General features: G+C 34.7%; 1 protein-coding gene across 1 annotated transcript in view; it reads left to right on the top strand.

The window, feature by feature from the left end:
- Positions 1-19,296, top strand: part of EYS (eyes shut homolog) — an 863,631-nt gene that overhangs the window by 595,659 nt on the left and 248,676 nt on the right. Inside the window, exon 35 of the mRNA XM_064650232.1 lies at positions 10,240-10,390. Within this exon, the coding sequence (XP_064506302.1) occupies positions 10,240-10,390 (151 nt within the window). The remainder of the gene's footprint in view (positions 1-10,239; positions 10,391-19,296) is intronic.

Consider the following 19,296-nt stretch of genomic DNA (forward strand, 5'->3'; position numbering starts at 1 on the left):
AATACAAAGACTGGATTGGCATCAAAATCTGAGATATCTTGAATAATTTGGGATAGGATATAACATTTTGCATCAGATTAATCTAATTTATGGCATTGGCTGCTAAAACCAACCCATTGCCAAGGTTTGCCTCAGAGAAGTGCCCGAGAGTTCCATTTTAGATGTAAGCTAGTATAGTTATGTACTAGGTCTATTAATGAAAGTCATTGTAGCTGTTTCGCTCATATGTCTGACTACCATTTTGATTTTCTTTATTAGCAATGGCTGCTGCTTAATTAGAAAAGTGTATTACATATTTTAAAAATTCAGTAAGAAATATATTCTTGATGTAAAATAGCTTCAGGGTCTTTTAATTTTCTGGGCCTCTCCCAAGGAAGGTGTCAATGGATTTGCATCAGCTGCAAGATGTTTGTTGAAATACTTGAGGCATAGCAGGGTTAAGCCTGTTTTATATTATTACCCATACAAAAAATTTAGTCAGTTGTTGGATCTCTAAACTGGCCATTGACAGGGACCTCACAAACATGCTTTCTTAGCCATGGATATGCTGGTCTTTCTTTCAGTCTCTCCTGAAGTGTGTAGTGTAAAATTAGGGTGAATGAAATACAACACAAGTGTTGAATTATCTCATAATTTCTAATTTTTATATGGTCTGAAACTTCTCCCAGCTCAGTGGAGCTTACTTGGAAAAAGTCCAGTTTATTACAATTAGTCCAATCTATTTATGATGTATTAACACTGGTAATAAAATGACATTATATTTCCTAAATTCCACTGTATGAGTCCTAATTAGGTTATATCTGCTACTTTATGTCCCATATACACTTCAGAGAATGCTAAGTCAATGAAAAAAACTGATTTGAGAATACAGTTTTGATATAGAGGTATTTTCATTTAAAATTAATGGAAATTATGATAATTTTGGAAATATTAATACTGCCATCAAGACTTCTATTTAAGGTGGAAAATAAGAATGAGTTGATCACGAAGTATCAAGAAAATAGAAGGATTCTTTTATCAGAAGGTTTTGGACAGAGAAAAAGAAATTTAACTTAAAATACTTCTGGTAGCTATCACACAGATAAACAGGAAGAAGTGAAGCATATGCCCTGAAAAGGTTATTATGGAATATTTCTGAAAGGGAAAAGATGATGATTTTCCAATAGCAAGGATTTACTTTTGGCACAAGTAGCTCAAAAATGGAAAACTAATTTCTAGGGGCTGAAGAGTTCTGTTATACAGTGACACTACTACTACTACTCACTAGCAGAGCATGACAGTGCCAAAGAAAGAGTAATGCTGGATTAAAGCAACAGAATCAAAGGAGGCTCTGATTTATGAACTGTGAGATTGAACTCAAATAAGAATCAAAACACACTAAATAGAGGAAAATTTTGAAATCTTGCTAGTCAAAATATATGTGCTTTCTAGTTCATTCTGCTACCATGTACCATACATTTAGAGAGAATTAAATAGATTTTAATCCTTTCACAGATAAGTAGAAGGGGAACCAAGCCAATAATATTCCCTATTCTGACTAATTTTATTACTTACTTTATCTCATAGATACTTTATAATTTAAATGTACTTTATCTTCCTATTTGGCAGTCAAGTGTTTAAAATAAATGATGGTGCTTCTTAAGAATAAATGTTCAATCAATAACAGTTTTCAGCTCATATTATATTTTTGTCCAACAACCCCATGCAGTGCTACAGGTTTGGGGTGTCTGGAAGGCTGCCCAGAGGAAAAGGAGCTGGGTGTGCTGATCAACAGCCAGCTGAACGTGAGCCAACAGTGTACCCAGGTGGGCAAGAAGGCCACTGGCATCCTGGCTTGTACCAGATATAATGTGGCCAGCAGGATCAGAACAGCAATTGGTCCCCTCTAATCAGCACTGGTGAGGCTTTACCTCAAATCCTGTGTTCAGTTCTGGGCCCTTCACTGCAAGAAAGATATTGAGGTGCTGGAGCATGTCCAGAGAAGGGCAACAAAGCTGGTGAAGGGTCTGGAGCACAAGTCTTTCAGGAAGTGGTTGAGGGAGCTGGGGTTGTTTAGCCTGTAGAAAAGGAGGCTCGGTCTCTACAACTACCTGAAAGGAGTTCGTAGTCAGTTGGGGTTCAGCCTCTTCTCCCAAGTAACAAGGAATCATGGCTAGGCTTTACAAACAAAGACTTGGAAAGGACTATACCCGCATTTGCTGCAAGCGGCCTGGGGGCTAAAGAGGCCAATGTGGGATAGACAAGTCCGGTTGCAAAAGGTACAGCAGAAGGACTCCTTGGTTGGTGTCGGCAAGACACGATTCTTTCTGCATTGTCTTTTCTCCTCAAGAGTGATCCTGCGTGCGTTCTCAAAGGAAACAGCAGCATCATAGATGGTGTGTCTCCAGACCTCCTGATTGGAGGCCAGAGTAGAACAGTGATAAAGATCAATATGTCTCAACAATTTATGTATTTGCTGGAGGCTTTTCCTCAGGACATGTCCTTAGCTGCTTCTCAATTTGAGAGTATTTAAATTCCGTTCTATCCCATGTGATCTATACCATATCTCTCAACTCTGTTGTTCACATGATTAATTTCACAGAACATTCATAATTTTAAAATAACCCCAACTGCTTATTTTTAAACAAAGTAGTAACAACATCAGCTGACTTTTTAATATGTTTTAAATAATTTTTCCTTATAAAAAATAATAGAATGTAACAGTATCCTATTTCTGTAGGGATTTTGTTTTGAGGAAAGCAGATCTAAAATATCTAATACACACAATCCAGTACTTTCTTTTATACACTTAAATGTACTGAGCACTTTGATTTCCTAATCAAAGTGATTTTAAGAACTCATGTTTTCACATGTGATAACAATGTATTTTATACAATAGATGCATATTAATAAGGAATAAATATACTAGCTATCAGAAAGGAAGCTTAGGGAAAAAAAAACAGTATACGAATTAAAAAATAATTTATAGAATTTCTTTTTCCCTCTATGGATGAACATGTTACATCATTTGAACACAGCAGCATAAGGCACCATTGGCTACCATTTCTATCTAAGATAAAATTTCTAAAATTTCTTGGGCTTAGAGTTTCAGGCCACACTTATTTGACCACCAAGGGACCACTGGTTTGACCTCTTCTATGTTATAAATAACCAATATTTTGTTCAGAAAGACACAAGCCCTCCTATTTTTAAAATATTTTCCTAAAATACACTTTGCTGTGGTCACTCCTTCCTAAGCCCATAGCAATGATGGGTAATTTATATGTACAGATCATTCTGTCTGACAAACCCCAGCCAGTACTTCTGTGAAGCTGAAAATAAAAGGTGGGTAAAGAGTCCCTTCTGCCCCTGCTATGTCTCAGGTATGTGACCCTGACTGTAAGAGCAAGCAATGACAGACATCTGAGAAGTGTAATTCACTCTCACCTCAAAGATTTTTTTACCTCCTATATATACTTTCACCACAAAACTCAAGCTCTCTTATTTGAGACAGGTCCCAGAGAATGGAGAAACAACAATAATTAGCCAGTTGCATCCAGAAGCCTGAAGGCATAAATTTTTATTAAAGTCATCCTACTGTGGCAAATGTGAGGCAGCATGAGTATCTGAAAGATGATGCAAACCATCCTTTTCTCTACTGAAGAAAGAGGGATATGCAGAGAGCAGGACAAGAAGTACAGCTGTCTTGTTTATTCAGACAGTGCTGTGTGAATACTGTTACTTCTACTTAGTAAGAAGGAAGCTGTCTTTCTACTTTATCCCACATGATTCTCTTTCAGTCTGAGTTATCTGTAGGCAGAGAGATTGCACCTCTTCTGAAAGCAAATAAGCTTTGTCTCCCTGAAGGGCAGGATGGAGCTTGCAAAGAGTCTGCAGCAACAGCACAGACTGAGAAAATCCTGGGAAAAAAAAAGCAGCCTGCCTTCTGTAGGTGGCAGACTCTAAGGGGAGCCTTGTAAGGACATCGAAGGAAGGAGACTGTTTGGGACCAACTGTATATAGGAAAGCTAGAGAATAAATTTGCTTTCAAGGCTTTCATTAAATCTATCACACTTATTGCTACATTTTCCTTATTTAAAAAGTAACTCTTTAAAAATCTGATTATCTTGTGTGCTAAATAAAATCTATCTTTAAAGAAGGGGCTTGTTTATGGTTTTTTTTGAGAAATCATTTTAACAAAAGGGGAACAATTCAGAATACCTTCAAAGGGAGACATGGCCTCAGGAGACATGGTTGTTTTTACCATGTTTAAACTGTTTTATTCTCCTTCTTTCTTTTTTTTTGTCTACTAACTAATGTTACCAGATCTTATACAGAGTCCTTTACCTAAACTGCTAGTTAAACCACACCTATAAATGTATAAGAAATGCCAACGAGATGATCCAGGCTCCACAATATCTGTTGTGCATATTCACAGTCCTCCATTAACTTCAGAATTTCTCTAAAATGTTAGCTTGACACTAGTCTTCTTAAAAGGATCAATTTAATTTTTCTTTCAGAAACAAGACTTCTTCAGTAAACAACTGTGGTGTTCTACTGTTGATGATACATGATCACAGCCCTTCTGAACACTATGTATTAAAGATATAAGTTCTGCATTGCCAGACATGGAAGAATACCTTTTGCAATTCTGAAGTCACTACAACAATTACTTTATTCATTCTTTAAGAACTAAGATTTCACAGAGATATTAATATTAATATTTCCATATCTTGCAGTGATTTTTCAGAAATTGAGAATAGGGAAAGTGGACTTTCTGCTTACATATCTGTCTCAATATACAAAAGAACTTGCACTGATCAAATCTTCTAATAAAACAAAAGTTTAAAATTTACTGCACTTTTTTGCAGCTAAATAGCATTATTTTATTTTCTATCAAGCATTATTTTATTTTCTATCAATGCAATGTTAAAAAAAAACCTTAATGGAAATAAAAAAACATAATGAAATTGAAGCTTAATATGTTGTGCATGGTTTTTAATGTGCATGCTCCACAGAGTGGCTATTTTTCACAAACTTCTTATGAGGCAACAGAGAATAAGCAACTGCCTTTTCCTAACAACATCATTGAATGCAGTGGATTTAATTATACTAAATTGATCATAATAACAGTTAATAGCAATTTAATTCCACCAATTAGTTTGATACAAACTGTTGTTTTATAGTCTCTTTAAGATAAAAGCTTACTTAGTCATGCCACATCTTGAGTACAAATCATATTCTACACATCCTCAGAACTCTGCAATCAAAGGAGACGCTCAGACATTAAAATTTAGCTCCCGAAAGAGACAAATCTGTGGTATATAGTGATATATTCTTGTTCAGATTACTTACCTAAACAAATACTAAAAATATTCCTGTCATAGTTACTTTCTTTTGCTTTCAATCTCAAAAGAGATCATTAGTGTCACTTCTAAGAATGAAAATTTCCTACTTCTGAAACTACTTCTTGCAGGGACAAAACACAAAACCAGTAAAGTAGGACTCTAGTAACAGGCAACATACCTAAAACTTTGTTCTATATTATTTTCTAAGGAATATCAAAGGATACTTATGGATACTAAAGTGGGTTCCATATTATATGGCTGCCTTGGCCCCATGTTACAAGTATAGAAATTATATTAAGAAGCACACAGACAGGATATAGAGATCAGAAATAATGTTGGCCTGCAGAGTTGATGTAAATAGGAATTTCCATCATGTGATCATCTTATTCAACACAGTCTTTCAGTTGCACTATAAATTAGTGTTGCAATCCAACTCTAAACTTTCAAGGGTCTGAATGCTTGAATACAGTACTCTCATTTGAGCCAAGCTTTTTGCTAAATGACACTTTATTTACATCTACAATTTAAATAAGTGCATATTGTTTTCTAAGTTTAATTTTTGTAAGTAGTATTTAAGGTTGGTACGATGAGAGCAGCAAGAAAATTGAAGCAGGAAACTGCAAAGACAGAAAGGGTCAGAGGCATAGATCATTGTTTTTTCTCTAGCTAAATCTATAGTAGTAAATAAAACTGAAATCTGGAGGCTGTTCTCTGGACCTGAGGCTAACTAGATCCCAGGTCGTGTCTAAAAAAATAACTATGGTAAAATATTTTGTCAACAGGAGTTTGGAATGACTCCTGAATTGCACTAACAGCAAACCTTTTGAGTTTCAGAATTGGAGGTGATAGCTAACCTTGGTGGCAACTGTAACAGGAGGAGTGATGACTTTGTAAAAATATGGATGATTACATGTCAGGATGTGAACTTATGTTGTGGACCTATTTAGTGTAGTAGTGTAAGTGTAACCTCTGTGAAAAGAAAATGGGGTACTGTATTTATTTATTACTTAGAATATGAAACAAAATTTATTTCCTCCTCACTTTGTATTATTAGAGAAATTTACATCATTAGCTTCATTTTTCTTGTTTAGTTAAATCATGTTCTAAGACCAGACCAAGAAATCAGCTTCAGGCCCAGTAAATATGAGTCTGCTGTCAGAGGGAATGAGAAAAAATATGCTGTTGGCTCATTAGTTCATCAGCAACATAAAAGTGTGTGTTACCTGATGTCTCAGTAGGGCAGAGTCAGCACCAACAGATCTGCGCAGTCTAAAATGGTGCATCTTTCTGCAGAGCGAAAATTTAATGACTGTGAGTGTAGCTGGTATATATTCTATCTAAATAAATCTACTGCAGGTAATAAGAGATTCTGCCTTACTCTGTAAATATTAGTATGGGATTGCAGGAGTTTCTTTGATGAAGAAAGGTGTCTCAGGACTGTAGAATTGTAGGATAATTCAGTGCAGAAAGACTTCAAGAGGTCTCTGGCCCAACCTTATACTCAAGGCAGGGACAGCCAAGAGCTCAGATGGGGTTGCTCAAGGCTTTATTCAATCATGTTTTGAAAATCTCCAAGGGTGAAACCTGCACAACCTCACCGATTAAGGAGATCTAGATGTTCCATTCCTGAAGTTGCCTCAAACACCCTTGCAAAGCTATGAAGATTTCAAAACTAGTACTGAGTCAAAATTGATGCCACCTTTTAAAAGCGTATTAAGAAAATGTAAAATAATAATCGAATGTAATGAAAATGTTCTCAGCTTTAATTAAACAATTGTCTTCAATAAAAAAGAGGAACTTAGGAATTATTTCTTTTTTAGAATATGTGATAATAAAAATTCTTTACTTCTGGGCATTCACAACTCATATTTGACATAGATGTTTCCAAATATCTTATTGCTTTTATTTACTTGACTGAATTCTAATATTGCATACTACATAGTTCAGTGGTTATTAGTTAATTGTTTATTATTGTTTAGCATGGTCACATTCAAAGTGAAATTTCTAGAGACAAGTAAGTTTCAGCCTTGTTTCTAGAACAAATTTCCCTTTCCTATTAGAAAAAAACAGGGTCAAGAATTTTTATTCCCAGCAAGACTGCACAGCATGACTGACACTTAATACTTTATCTGAACATCCTCCTTTCCCTCCTGCTCTTCCTGCATTTGTTTTGTTACCTTTTTGCCATTTTATGATAATCTCAAAAATGTCATTTAATCATCACTGAAAAATGTCAGAAAGTAAGGACATTCTGTAAAAGGATTTGGATTTCATACAGACACTGTCATGTTTAGTACTGTTATCCAGCAGTTATCAAATTATTGTCTGACCTTTCCATCCTTCTAACCTGCTAGACATTGGGCAATGGATTTAGTACTGTTTAGACAGAATTCATCTTCAGGTTATAATTAATAGGCCAATATTTAATCATTACATTTATGTGATTACAAATGAGGAAACTGTGAGCTATTACTGCTGGCTTAGACTGAGGCACAATTACTGGTAGCTTACCCAGCAAAAGTGCTTGAGAGCTGCTGTATGCATTTCCACATTTATAATTACGCAAAAAGCTCTATCATCTTACTTGACCTTTAAAGCCCCAATGTGCTGATTGTAGGAAAAGTATTCTAAAAGACTGATGGAAATTTCATACAGTGCATATATAACCCAGTGATTGTATCATCAGCAAATGCTAAACAATAAGTTTAAAGTTGTTATTCTAATTTGGCCAGACCTTGTTAGATTCAATCAAACACAATCAGAGGTGCATGGCTGACATTCTAACAAGCTTAGGGTGAAGGCAGCTAGTGCTTTGAATTGCATTAACTCATTTTCTGACAAATACTGGGTATTAATTTCAAACGTTTTTTTTATATAGGCACACAAAAATCCTTTTGGGTATCAATCACATAAGCTATTCAAGACAAGGTAATAAATCTGTCTAAAGCTAATGTGAAAAGAACTACATTTGTAAATAGGGTGTTTGTGTGATAGAAATACATACATGGTCATGTAACCAGTTACAGTGTTAGCATCTCAAAATATGTAGAAGTAATAGTAATTAAAAAAAAATACAGAAAAGAAGAGGTTTGAGAAGGTTTACTTCATTTAGCACATCTGTCAATTTGTTACAAAAAAAATGCCTGTCAGTTCCATTCCTGACCCTCTTCCACTCCATCTTAAGTTGCACTAAACCAAGTCTGATTTAAAGTGCTTAAGAAATATTGCTATCTTAATATAATGCTTCTATTCAGAACTACAATATCATTTTATCAGGAAGGGAAGAAATTTTAAATATTTGCAAAATCATAATTGTTTCCTTAGAACTCTCACCTCATCTTTCTTCTGTAGAATGAAAATATCCAAGATGTCACACTGGGTTCCAGCCTTAGGAAAACCTGCCAAATCATTGCAAATAGAGGTACACAGAATGTATGTGACAGTTACACACATTATCAGCAAACTTCCTTTGTAAGCCAATAATGAAAATAGTGTGCTGCAGAACCTTGTGTGTATGCTTAGACATACAGCCATCATATAATATCTACAAAATATGTTAGGAAAACATTCCTTTCCTTGATTGCAGTTCTAGATATATTTAGCTCCTCTTTCTCATTCATGTTAGCCATTAATCAGCAAGTTCAAAAAAACTTGATAGGAGGAAAAAAAATTCCATAAATTGATCCATTAAAAAATTATTTTTTAATCCACAGAATCAAAACTCTAATTTATTTCTTTACTTAATTTTTATTTTAGCAGCAAAACAAATTTTTTTGTTCTTCATCTGAAGTTATTTACCGCAGTATGGATGAGCCATTTTTCTTGCAAAAACATTTATAGGCCTTTCTGTTAAAGAGATAAAACTATTTTGCGTAATTTTCTAAAAGTATCTCAAAACAGAATTACAGGGAAAACATAGAGAACTGTTTGCAAATGTTGCTAATGTTAACTCTCAGTCCTCTCAGTTAAAAAACTATAGAAGACCTTATCAAATAGTATGTGAAAAATCCTTTATATATCATCATGTGACAGAAAATAAGGAAGAAAACTTAATAAGAAATGCTCTTTTTGTAACTAAGAAGTTTCAGAAGGTAATTTTGCATTGTTAAATATAAACTGAATCATACTTTATGTATAACATTCTACTTAAATTACAGACTGTTGCTGTATAGTTTTGGAGTTTTCCTTCTGGTTTTGGAGGGTTTTCCTGGATATGCTATTTTCACTATTTTTATGGTACCTATTTTACAAAGGCACTTGAGTATTTTTAAACATATAGCTGATTGAACTCTGATTTATTTCATGTAAAGAGAGAAGGATAGACTGAAAGAAATTCCTACATAAGAGGCTTGTTTAGTTCTGATATTTCTTCACTGTGCTTTCTTACATGAAGATAAAGTGCTCACTGCCACTTGGTTATTGTAGTGTAAATGACCTTTGCATCATTAAAAATTGAAGGAAACCAAATTGTTTGCTTAGTATCTTCTGTTTATTGTTGAAAATTTATGCCTGTTTTTAAAAGCAACACTTTTAAGAGGGTGTTTGGATGTGAGAGGGAAATGGGAACAGATATATTAATATCAGGGCCTAAAATTACTGCCTTCAGCTTTAGGAATGATGCTTTTGATGATAAGTATTACATATCATAGTATCTTAATAATGGTCTTATTTTTTTATTCATGTCATTATTATGTGTTTTGGCTTTTTTAGCGATTACTCTGGTCAGATTTACAATATGGCTTCATTTTAATGGAAGTTCAAACCCCAAAGACATGCCAACTTACAGCTTCTTTTATGTTTATAGTCTGTAATATAAACCAGCTATGTACTTGATTTTCTTTCCTTGTTGCTTTAGTAACAGCCTAATTAATTTGTCAGATGGTAAAACGTGCCTATTTCTGAATTTACACAGGCAAAGCATGGTACCATGTGAAGCAGAACTGTCAATCCTGAAGTTATCTTCAAATACAAGTATAACTAGGAAGTTCTGGTCCGATTCACATTGGCTTAAAACAGGACCCATATTTGTTGGTGGTTTGCCTCATCGTTACACAACAAAACAGGTATTTTTATTATTGTTGTTTATTTTTATTTAAGAATTTTTTATTTCAAGAATGGCATGTTGAGTAGGATATAACTGAAGAGATTTAAACCATGCAAAAAATAAAAGTTATTTACAGCTTTTTGAGGATTACACGTAAGTGATGACTATGGTCCCTTGAAGAGTATTGTTCATGTGTGGGACTTTGGTAAGTGAATAGAAACAACATTCTGGTCTGAAGTTATGAACTGAAATCCTGTTTGCCTTGATTAGGCAGAGTTAAGGAGAAAATATGATCAAATTTAGAGGAAGTACCTATACCTCAGGTGCTGGTTCTATTAAGATGTGAAAATACTCTTATGGAGGATTTTGAGGTACAGCAGTCACAATAACAGATGGACATCACTTAAGTGATTTCCAACATAATTTTTTTTTATCACTCAAACTCTTCACGCTTGCACAGATGAAAGACCCAGGCCCTGTAATTCATTTGAAACTGGTACTGTGCACCCAAGTCAGTCTCTGACTCCCTTGTCTAAAGACAACCTGTGTTGCTACCTGGACTCTTTAACCCTCTTGTCTCATGCCTCAAATGCATTTCCAGAAAGTAAAGCTGTTCACATTACATAAGAAAGACTACTTGTCAGTGTTTGTATATTTTCCACACATAGTGAAATAAACTAAACTGTTAGCACTGAGTTATTGTGGTCTGGGTCTCATTTATCTAAACACTGGTGTTTGGACAGGTGTTACCCCACAACTGTAGCAAAATCATATAGTCAGAGATGGACATATGTAATCCAATTTTAATTTTTTAAGCCATATTTTGGGTAGGCTTTACCCTGTGACAATTTGATTTAACCTTTTTATTTCCGTTCTGTTCTTCAGTAAGTGAGGGTCATCCTATCATGAGACAAATAGAGTAATTTCAAGTATCAGGAGGTTTTTGATGCTGCTATTATAATGCAGCACTTTTAAATTGCTTTTACCCTATAATAAATTGCACAGTAACCAATGAAGTGGCAAGACTGTGGAAATCCAGATTAGAAGTTCTTGTGAGTAGGTGCTTTTAAGGCTGTAAAGTATTTAGCCAAAATTATACTTTTAAATACCACACACTGTCATTAAAAGAACACATCAGCTAGTATTCCTGTTTATACAACTTTCCCCTTAATTCAAATGATCATACACAAGCTATCTATTCATCTGCAATATTTTACCCTGAGTTCCATACGAAATATTATGTACTACAGAAACATATCTTCAATAAATGTTCTATATTAATAAGATATAAGAAAATCATATTTTCAACGTTTAAATGACCTATCTTCTAGAAGCTAAGAGAAATGTTTTTGGGGTACCACAAAGAATTTATAGTGAAGGTTTAGAGAATTCAGTCCATGTACAAGTTCAATTCTATGTATTTAGGAGCAGGTAAAGAAGCAATTTGTTTGAGAGTTATAATAATAATATATATATGAGAATGAATTTTGAGATGGCAAATAGGTCTTCACTAGCTAAAGGCAACATAAAACACAAAAATAAATTTACCTTCAGGAAGTTCAAATAGCAATAAGAGACAATGGTTTAAGGGTAATTTACTGCTAAAAAATTTGCCTATATATGTGTTGGATTGTCATATCAACATGGACTTTCTTTCTTTAAGGATGTTGCAGTTCAGTAAATTATTCTATTTTTAATGCAAGATTATTCTATTCTTAATGCAGGTGAGATGTTGTGGTCCATGCTTGTCATCTAAGTTAGGTTATAGATGTAGGACTTGTGCAAGTGCTCAGACTGGTGATACTTAACCTCTATTACATATAGAGAGGAAAGCATACATTCCTATAACTTTCCCGAAAGGAAAAAATACAGCCTTTACTCTCAGTTACCTCTCTAGTTTTCCACTGAGCTTTTTTGCAGGTCATTACTTTCTGTTTGAGATGACCTCAGGCTTTTATTTCACTGTATTTTCTTTGCTTATTTATTATTTTGTGTTCATTTTGATCTTAATGTCTCATTTTGCTTATTTTTTACATTTTTGTTTTTAGGCAAGTTTTATTTTCCTTGACTTCCCTATCAAAGTATGTAGGCTCTAAGCCACATAAGGTCTATAAAGGCTATATTTTTCCCTTTTTGTTGGGGAATGGAGAACTGTCTGTCCAAGTACACTTTGTATGAGCTTTTCAATCCCAGTAGGAAACCGCTCCATAAAGTTTCTTTCTCAACATTGTAGACCCAGATAGTCAGGCTTCTACTGTAAAATCTCCATCATCCCTTAAACAGGAAAGGTCTATTTCTGACCTTCACCCTGCAGTTTGCTTCAAGGGAGATTTCTGCTCCAGCTGAGACTCAGCTTTTTCTAGCAAGTGCTCTGATCACTCTTGGAGTCAAGCTCGAAAATGACCCTTATGATACCCATAGTATCGACCTAATAATACATTGTCTTGTTTTACTGGAGTCCCTTCTCTCACTGGAGTAATTCGCTCTGATGTTGGCTCTTCTACCTTCCAATATTGTGGAAGTTGGAGAGAACAGTTACTTCAGACCCTAACTCCTTCAGTTTCTGACTAACAGGAACTTCTAGCAGTCAGTACCAAAAACTGTTGACACAGAAGTTCCATATTACTGGTATTGGCTCATGCAACACTATTAATTTCCAGGCTAGATTCCTTTTCCTTTCATTTTGAGTGAATTTTGATATGATCCTCTGAGGATTTCCTATACCTCATTTTCCTAATCAGCTGTCAAGTGTCTGTGCATATTTTTCCTCATATTTCTCTTCTGTCTGTATGTTTATCGTTTGGTATTCCCTAGAGTCAGAGTGCCCTCCAAATGTAAGGCAAGGTGCAACAATTCTAATGGTTTCCCTAGCTGCTGCCACAGCTTGGGAAAGCAGTTCAGAAGAGTAGAGCCCTAACCTTTAAGGTAGTGATGTATTTGAAATAATACCTGTGATATCTGGCAAAGCAATGCCATAATACCCCAATAGATTTCCTCACTATACAGAAAATCTCATACCGCCCAAATCACAAGGCCTAATTGCTGTGACTGGTGAGGAGAAACAGTAGAGCAAGCCAAAGAACTACTTAAGTAGACCAGACATATAAAGTATTATGGAACCAGATAGGATGCTTACAAGCACACACCGCTGGCTGGTGCTGTCACAAGGCCACTCTCCATTACCTCTGAAAGCCTAGAGCAATCAGAGGATATCCCTGAGGACAGGAAAAAGACAAATGTGATGTCATGTTCACCTTCAAAAAACCAAAGAGGAAGATGAGTAACCATGAGCTGGTCAGGTCAACGGCACAACTCTTTCCTGAAATAAATGTAGAAACAAATGAGGGACAAGCAGATCCTTGGAAAGAACCAGCATGGATTTACCAAAGGAAAATCTACCTGACTAGTATGCTTGCCTTCCCTGTTGAGCTGACCAACTCTGTGGACAAACAGAGGGCAGTAGATAACCCTTTGTTTCCCAGACTCAACTTCACTCACAACTCATCTGTCTCCTTCCTCTGAGCAGCACAGGAGGATGGGGAGTGGGAGTTGTAATCAGCACATAAGAGTTTGTCTCTGCCACTCCGTCCTCCTATACATCTGCAGTTCTTTTATCTTAGATACCCACAGGCCAAAGATGGGAAAAGTATTTGCCTGGATATGAATTCTGAAGTATCTGAAGGTGTGGGCAGAAAACAAGGTAGCAGATACATGCACTGAAACACTTTGGATAAATTCATCCAAGTTCAAGCACTGCAATCTGTTTCGTGCGCAGCAGGAAATTGTTTTTATGACTTTGTAAACTGTCCTTTGCAAAGTCTTTTGGATTCATCTGATGGTGTAGGATGGCAGAGCTGAACAGTAGGAGGAAAATGAAACTATAAATAGCTGGCTGGCAGACATCTTGTTCTGCTGTCTCTACATAGTGAAACCACCCCCCTTCAGTTCTGTGCCAGATTTGTCTATTACTTACTTTTAAATTGTGTCCTATTTTCTGATAAAGAATATGACGGACATACTTCAGACTTGTCACATCTAATAAACAGGTAAATGTCAAAATCAACTAAACAGTTAAATAACATCATCTTTCTAAAACATTGGGTTTATGATCACTGGTTTTTAAGACTTAAAATCGACAACAGAGGAATAGAAATAAAATTACACAGAGAAAAAAGACTTTTTCCATCAAAAATTTAAAAAAAAATTATTTCTGAAATCTCAAGACTTGTTTCAGAATAATTAATTTCATGTTAATTTTAGTATCATTAATTGTTTACAATAGCTTTTTCCTCTGCAGAGAAGATTGGTACACTTAAAGGGAAATTAAAGACTGTTTTCAAATACCTACAGCAGCAGTTGATTGCAGTAATACTGTTATTTCTGCTGCTATAATTGCTCCAGTAATTTATATTTCTAGACTTAATACTATTTTAGTATTGAGAAAGTTGAAATGTCATTATATCTTCATATTCCTTTTCAACACAGGGAGTTCTCTATAATTAAACTTTGCAAGTATTAAAACAGGAAAGTTTCAGAAGGAAAGGAAGCTTCTGTACCAGGAGAGTAATCTTCTAAATAAAGATAAAAGATTAAGTGGAATGTATGCAAATATATCTATGGGCATCAGTAGGTTACTGATGGGGAAATGGCAAGAGATAATTGAGTGATATGCTCAGGATCATAGTGTGTTAATGCTGAAACTAAGATGAGATGGAAATCATCATACATCTAAAGACTTCCGGTTAGATTGTGAGCCCACAGTAGTCTAGAGGGCATGCATTTTAAATACAAATGTATAAAGTAGACTGTGCATATCTAAGAAAACATGTAGTTTTCCTATGAAACAGAGAGATTGTGATATCACACTCATATGAACTCCCCAGTCTCAAGATATTCTCAGATGTATCCATATGTAGGTAAAAATGTTTTATACATTTTAATAACCAACTGCTAAAACATATAAAAGTATGTTGTTTCTCTTGTAATAACTCATCCACAATTATTATCAATAATTCAGTGGCATTGCGTGAAGAAATGGACAGTGGGGTTAAAAAATACAGAATCACACCCTTAATTTAGAATAATCTGAAAGGAGTTTGCTACATGTTACAGTTGATGTGCTTCCATAGGCTAAAGCAACAGCAATTCTGTAACTGTCTAGTTAGACACAGTTTATGATCCATTTCTCTTGCCAGAGCAGTGGGAGAATTTAGTACAATCTGTGCAGTGTTTTAGATTTGATTATCTGGCATTCATCTTATCTGATAAAGCTGCAGCACTGACAGCAGCTTTCACATAATAATTTATAATAATATTATATGCACATGATGCTTTAACACCCTGCCACAGTAGACATTGGATGTGAGGAAATTACAGTGGTCCTGAGATTCCTGGAGAAGCCAACAAAGGAAAGGACATACAATCTGTCATAGGACTTCAAGGAATACTAGACTGTTACATGGCTGCAACTGTTTACTATACTGGTATAAGCAAGAGTGGGTAGTTTGAAGCCTTAGAGGGGCCAGTCCCTGAACCTCTGCAAATTTCCTGTTGATCCACAGCACATCTGAAATTTTCATACTTAATTATTAAGAATTCTATGTTTTGTAAAACCATTTAAATTTTGCAGATTTTTGACATAATTGTTGCCAGTCAAATTGTCATATCTGCTCATAGAGTCCTCTAAGTTTAAAAAAAAACCTGCTTGAGTTTTCTTAATTTATTTTTTTTAATGAATGTGTACAATGAGATTGTAGACTGGTTACAAGCCTAGTGCAAAAGCGAGAGTTATATCTCTTGTAATTTCTCTAATGGTTCCAAGAACCAATTATTTACAGCATCTAAAAATGTAGTCCCTCCAGCATATTTTGTCATGATTTCCTACCAGACTTACAAGTAATTAAACTCTCTTATTACTGTGTTTCTGCCTTGCCCCTTCTAACCTTCTCTAGTATTTAACAAGTGCTATCATCACTTTGGTGATATATAATACGGTTATAATAATATATTTTTCTTTCTGCATGAAATTTCAGTGTAAAGTGATTTGTGCCAATTTGTATATATTTATACTGGTATATTGCCTTTTTTCAGTGTAGCCTACACCTTACATGGTTTTAACTCTTGCATCATAATATCCCAGTGTTTATTTTTCTACCATCAAGATGCTTATCATATTCCTATTGTTTGAATGATTCTTTTCCTTTTTAGAATTCATACATTTTTCCATAGGCAGTTACTTGTCTTTTGAAAATAAATAATGGTTTAGTGTTGTAAAGGCTGCAGATGATGATCTTGGACATTGCAGCATTTGAGATACCAACTCAGAGGAAAGAGGTATGCACAGAGAGCATTGTAGTGAATAGTGCCACATTCCATTTTGGTTTTTTTAATTAGATTATTCTATATGCTTATAGTTATATTATTGATTTGTTAATTCTTTTTCTTACAGCTGAGTATGTTCATGTAAGTGTCTTGGAAAATTCATTATTGATTTATCTACTTGAAACAAGTTTGAATTCTTTCTGAGGATCCATATTAGCACTGTGTGATCCTTAAAGCTAAAAAAAAACCCAAACAAGAAAAGCTCATACAGACCACCAAAGTCTTGAATTTTGCTAGTTATAGTAAAATCTAAACCTAGACTTTTAATCAAAATGAACTATAAATTTTTCTAGCACATCTAATAAATTCTAAATTTATGATATTAAAAAAGTAGAATGAAAGACATATAAGTAAGTATAAGGACCCCTCAATTCTCTTAATTCAGTTGCTAGTACTATTTCTTGAATGCTTCCTGATAAGTCTTTATTGAAAATTTATATTAATTTGGGTGATTTTATTAGTTATAGATTGTGCTTCATTTTTTGTTAGGAAGATATTAAGAGAAGTGTTTCTGACATTTATAAAATCAGACTTTTTTATTGTGAAAATGTATATTTCTCCAGTTGTATTCTGTGATATTTTTTGCTGCTTCTATTTTAAATTTCATTAGAGTTCATTTAGAGAAGTTAGAATTTCATATAAACATATATATATGCATCTATTGTGTTATATTATACAAATAGAATATTATGAATGCAAATACTGATATTATATCAAATATTGATATTAGTATTATTAAGATGTTTACAAAACTTTTCATTAAAGTTTACTAAAACCATAACAAAATAATCCTAAACCAGAAATCAAGAAATATCCTTCACTGTACACAGATTAGAAAGTATTGCTGGTAAGAAATCAAGATTTTTTTCTCACTGATTATTTTCTGCATCAAATTAAAGAGGACACTTAAGTTTACATAAAGTGATACGTTTTGACAAGGCTGTGCTTCACAGAGGTATGAAAATCTCATTATTATCAACAACTTTAATTAAAAAAAAATTGCATTCCATACATATCTGCAGTCTACAGTATAAACTGATTACTGTAAGCAAGATTAAAAATGAAATTCACTCTCATTAGATAATGTTAAAATGCCAAGATCATATATTTATTACAGAGCTACAGATCACCCAAATTGCAGATATTACAGCTACATTATATTCCTGCAGAAAAGAAGCCAGTGAACTTTACTAAGTTCATGGCCCCAGGCCATCTGTGCAACAGGCCTTGACTAGGAGCTGCCACACTGAATCAGAATGGGTTTGTACTCAAAGTCTGAGCAGAATCAGGATGCTGAGTCAAATGGTTTGTTTCTGTTTCTTGTTTATGTGAGACTCTTGATAAGCATGGCTTTAACTGTGTTCTCTAGAAATTCTTTTATGCAGCTAGAAATAACAAGAGATCTCTGTGCACAGGGAAATCAAACCCCTTAAGATTCTGAGTCAGAAACTAAAGGGAGAAAAGAAATCCCCTCAGAATTTGACTTTATGGAAGTATTTTGTTGTTTCATAATTACAGTGCTTGAACTCAAATTTGTGTGTTCTAAATACTTGAAGTAACCAAATAGCATCCTCAGCAAATTAAAAGACTGATAAAAAGACATCACTGAAAATGTCTCTGTCTTGTTCTCTTGAGATCATTAAAAAAAAAAACCACATGTGGGGAGAGCAATGTAAACAAATTCTGTATTTGGAGAATTTAATAAGAGATTTGAGTTCAGATTTCTGTTTAGTGTCAAAGAAACATTTTCTTTTCTTTTTGACTAGTATTTCCTATAGAGGGAAAATATTTTGAGAAATAAAAGATAAAGGAAAAAGAAAATGGTATGATAATCATTTTCTAAAGGCAACTGGTGAGCATGTTCAGATGGATACATATACCACTGTAAAAATGCAAATCTGTTTGAAAGAAAGCGTATGTCATATATTCCTGTGTGATACTAGAATTTTTTTTTTATTGTAGTACCTCTAGGGAATCTGTTCAATCTTTCTCTCCTCTTAATCAACATATAAAATGCAAGAATATCTGCAATCATTTCACACTGCACTGAGATGAAGTGTTCTTCTACTTGGTATTTCTTCCTCTGAAGTTATCTTGTCTGTTGGAGTTTAGAAACTCAGCTTTTACTCCATTCCAGCTTTCTGCCAGCTGTGGGATTTTCCTGCATTTCATGAAACGCTGGCACCAGTGATTCAAGTCATCTGACAAGACTTGTCCATTGTGGGCATTCACTTGTTCATCTATTAGGGAAACAGCGGTTCCAGTGAGGAATGGGGTGGAGGAACTGGTTACAAATGGCATAGAGAAGGCCAAGGTACTTGATGACTTCTTTGCTTTGGTCTTTACCCATAAAACCAGCCTTCGGGAACCCCAGGATCCACCAGGATCCTCACATCCAACTCCTGGTCCTGCACAGGACACTCCAAGAATCACACTATGTGCCTAAGAGCATTGTCCAAATGTTTCTTGAACTCACACAGGTTTGGTACTGTGAACATTTCCCTTGGGAGCCTGTTCCAGTTCTCAACTACCCTCTGGGTGAAA

The sequence above is a fragment of the Pseudopipra pipra genome, chromosome 3 (assembly GCF_036250125.1).
Source record: "Pseudopipra pipra isolate bDixPip1 chromosome 3, bDixPip1.hap1, whole genome shotgun sequence".
NCBI classification, from domain to species: domain Eukaryota; kingdom Metazoa; phylum Chordata; class Aves; order Passeriformes; family Pipridae; genus Pseudopipra; species Pseudopipra pipra.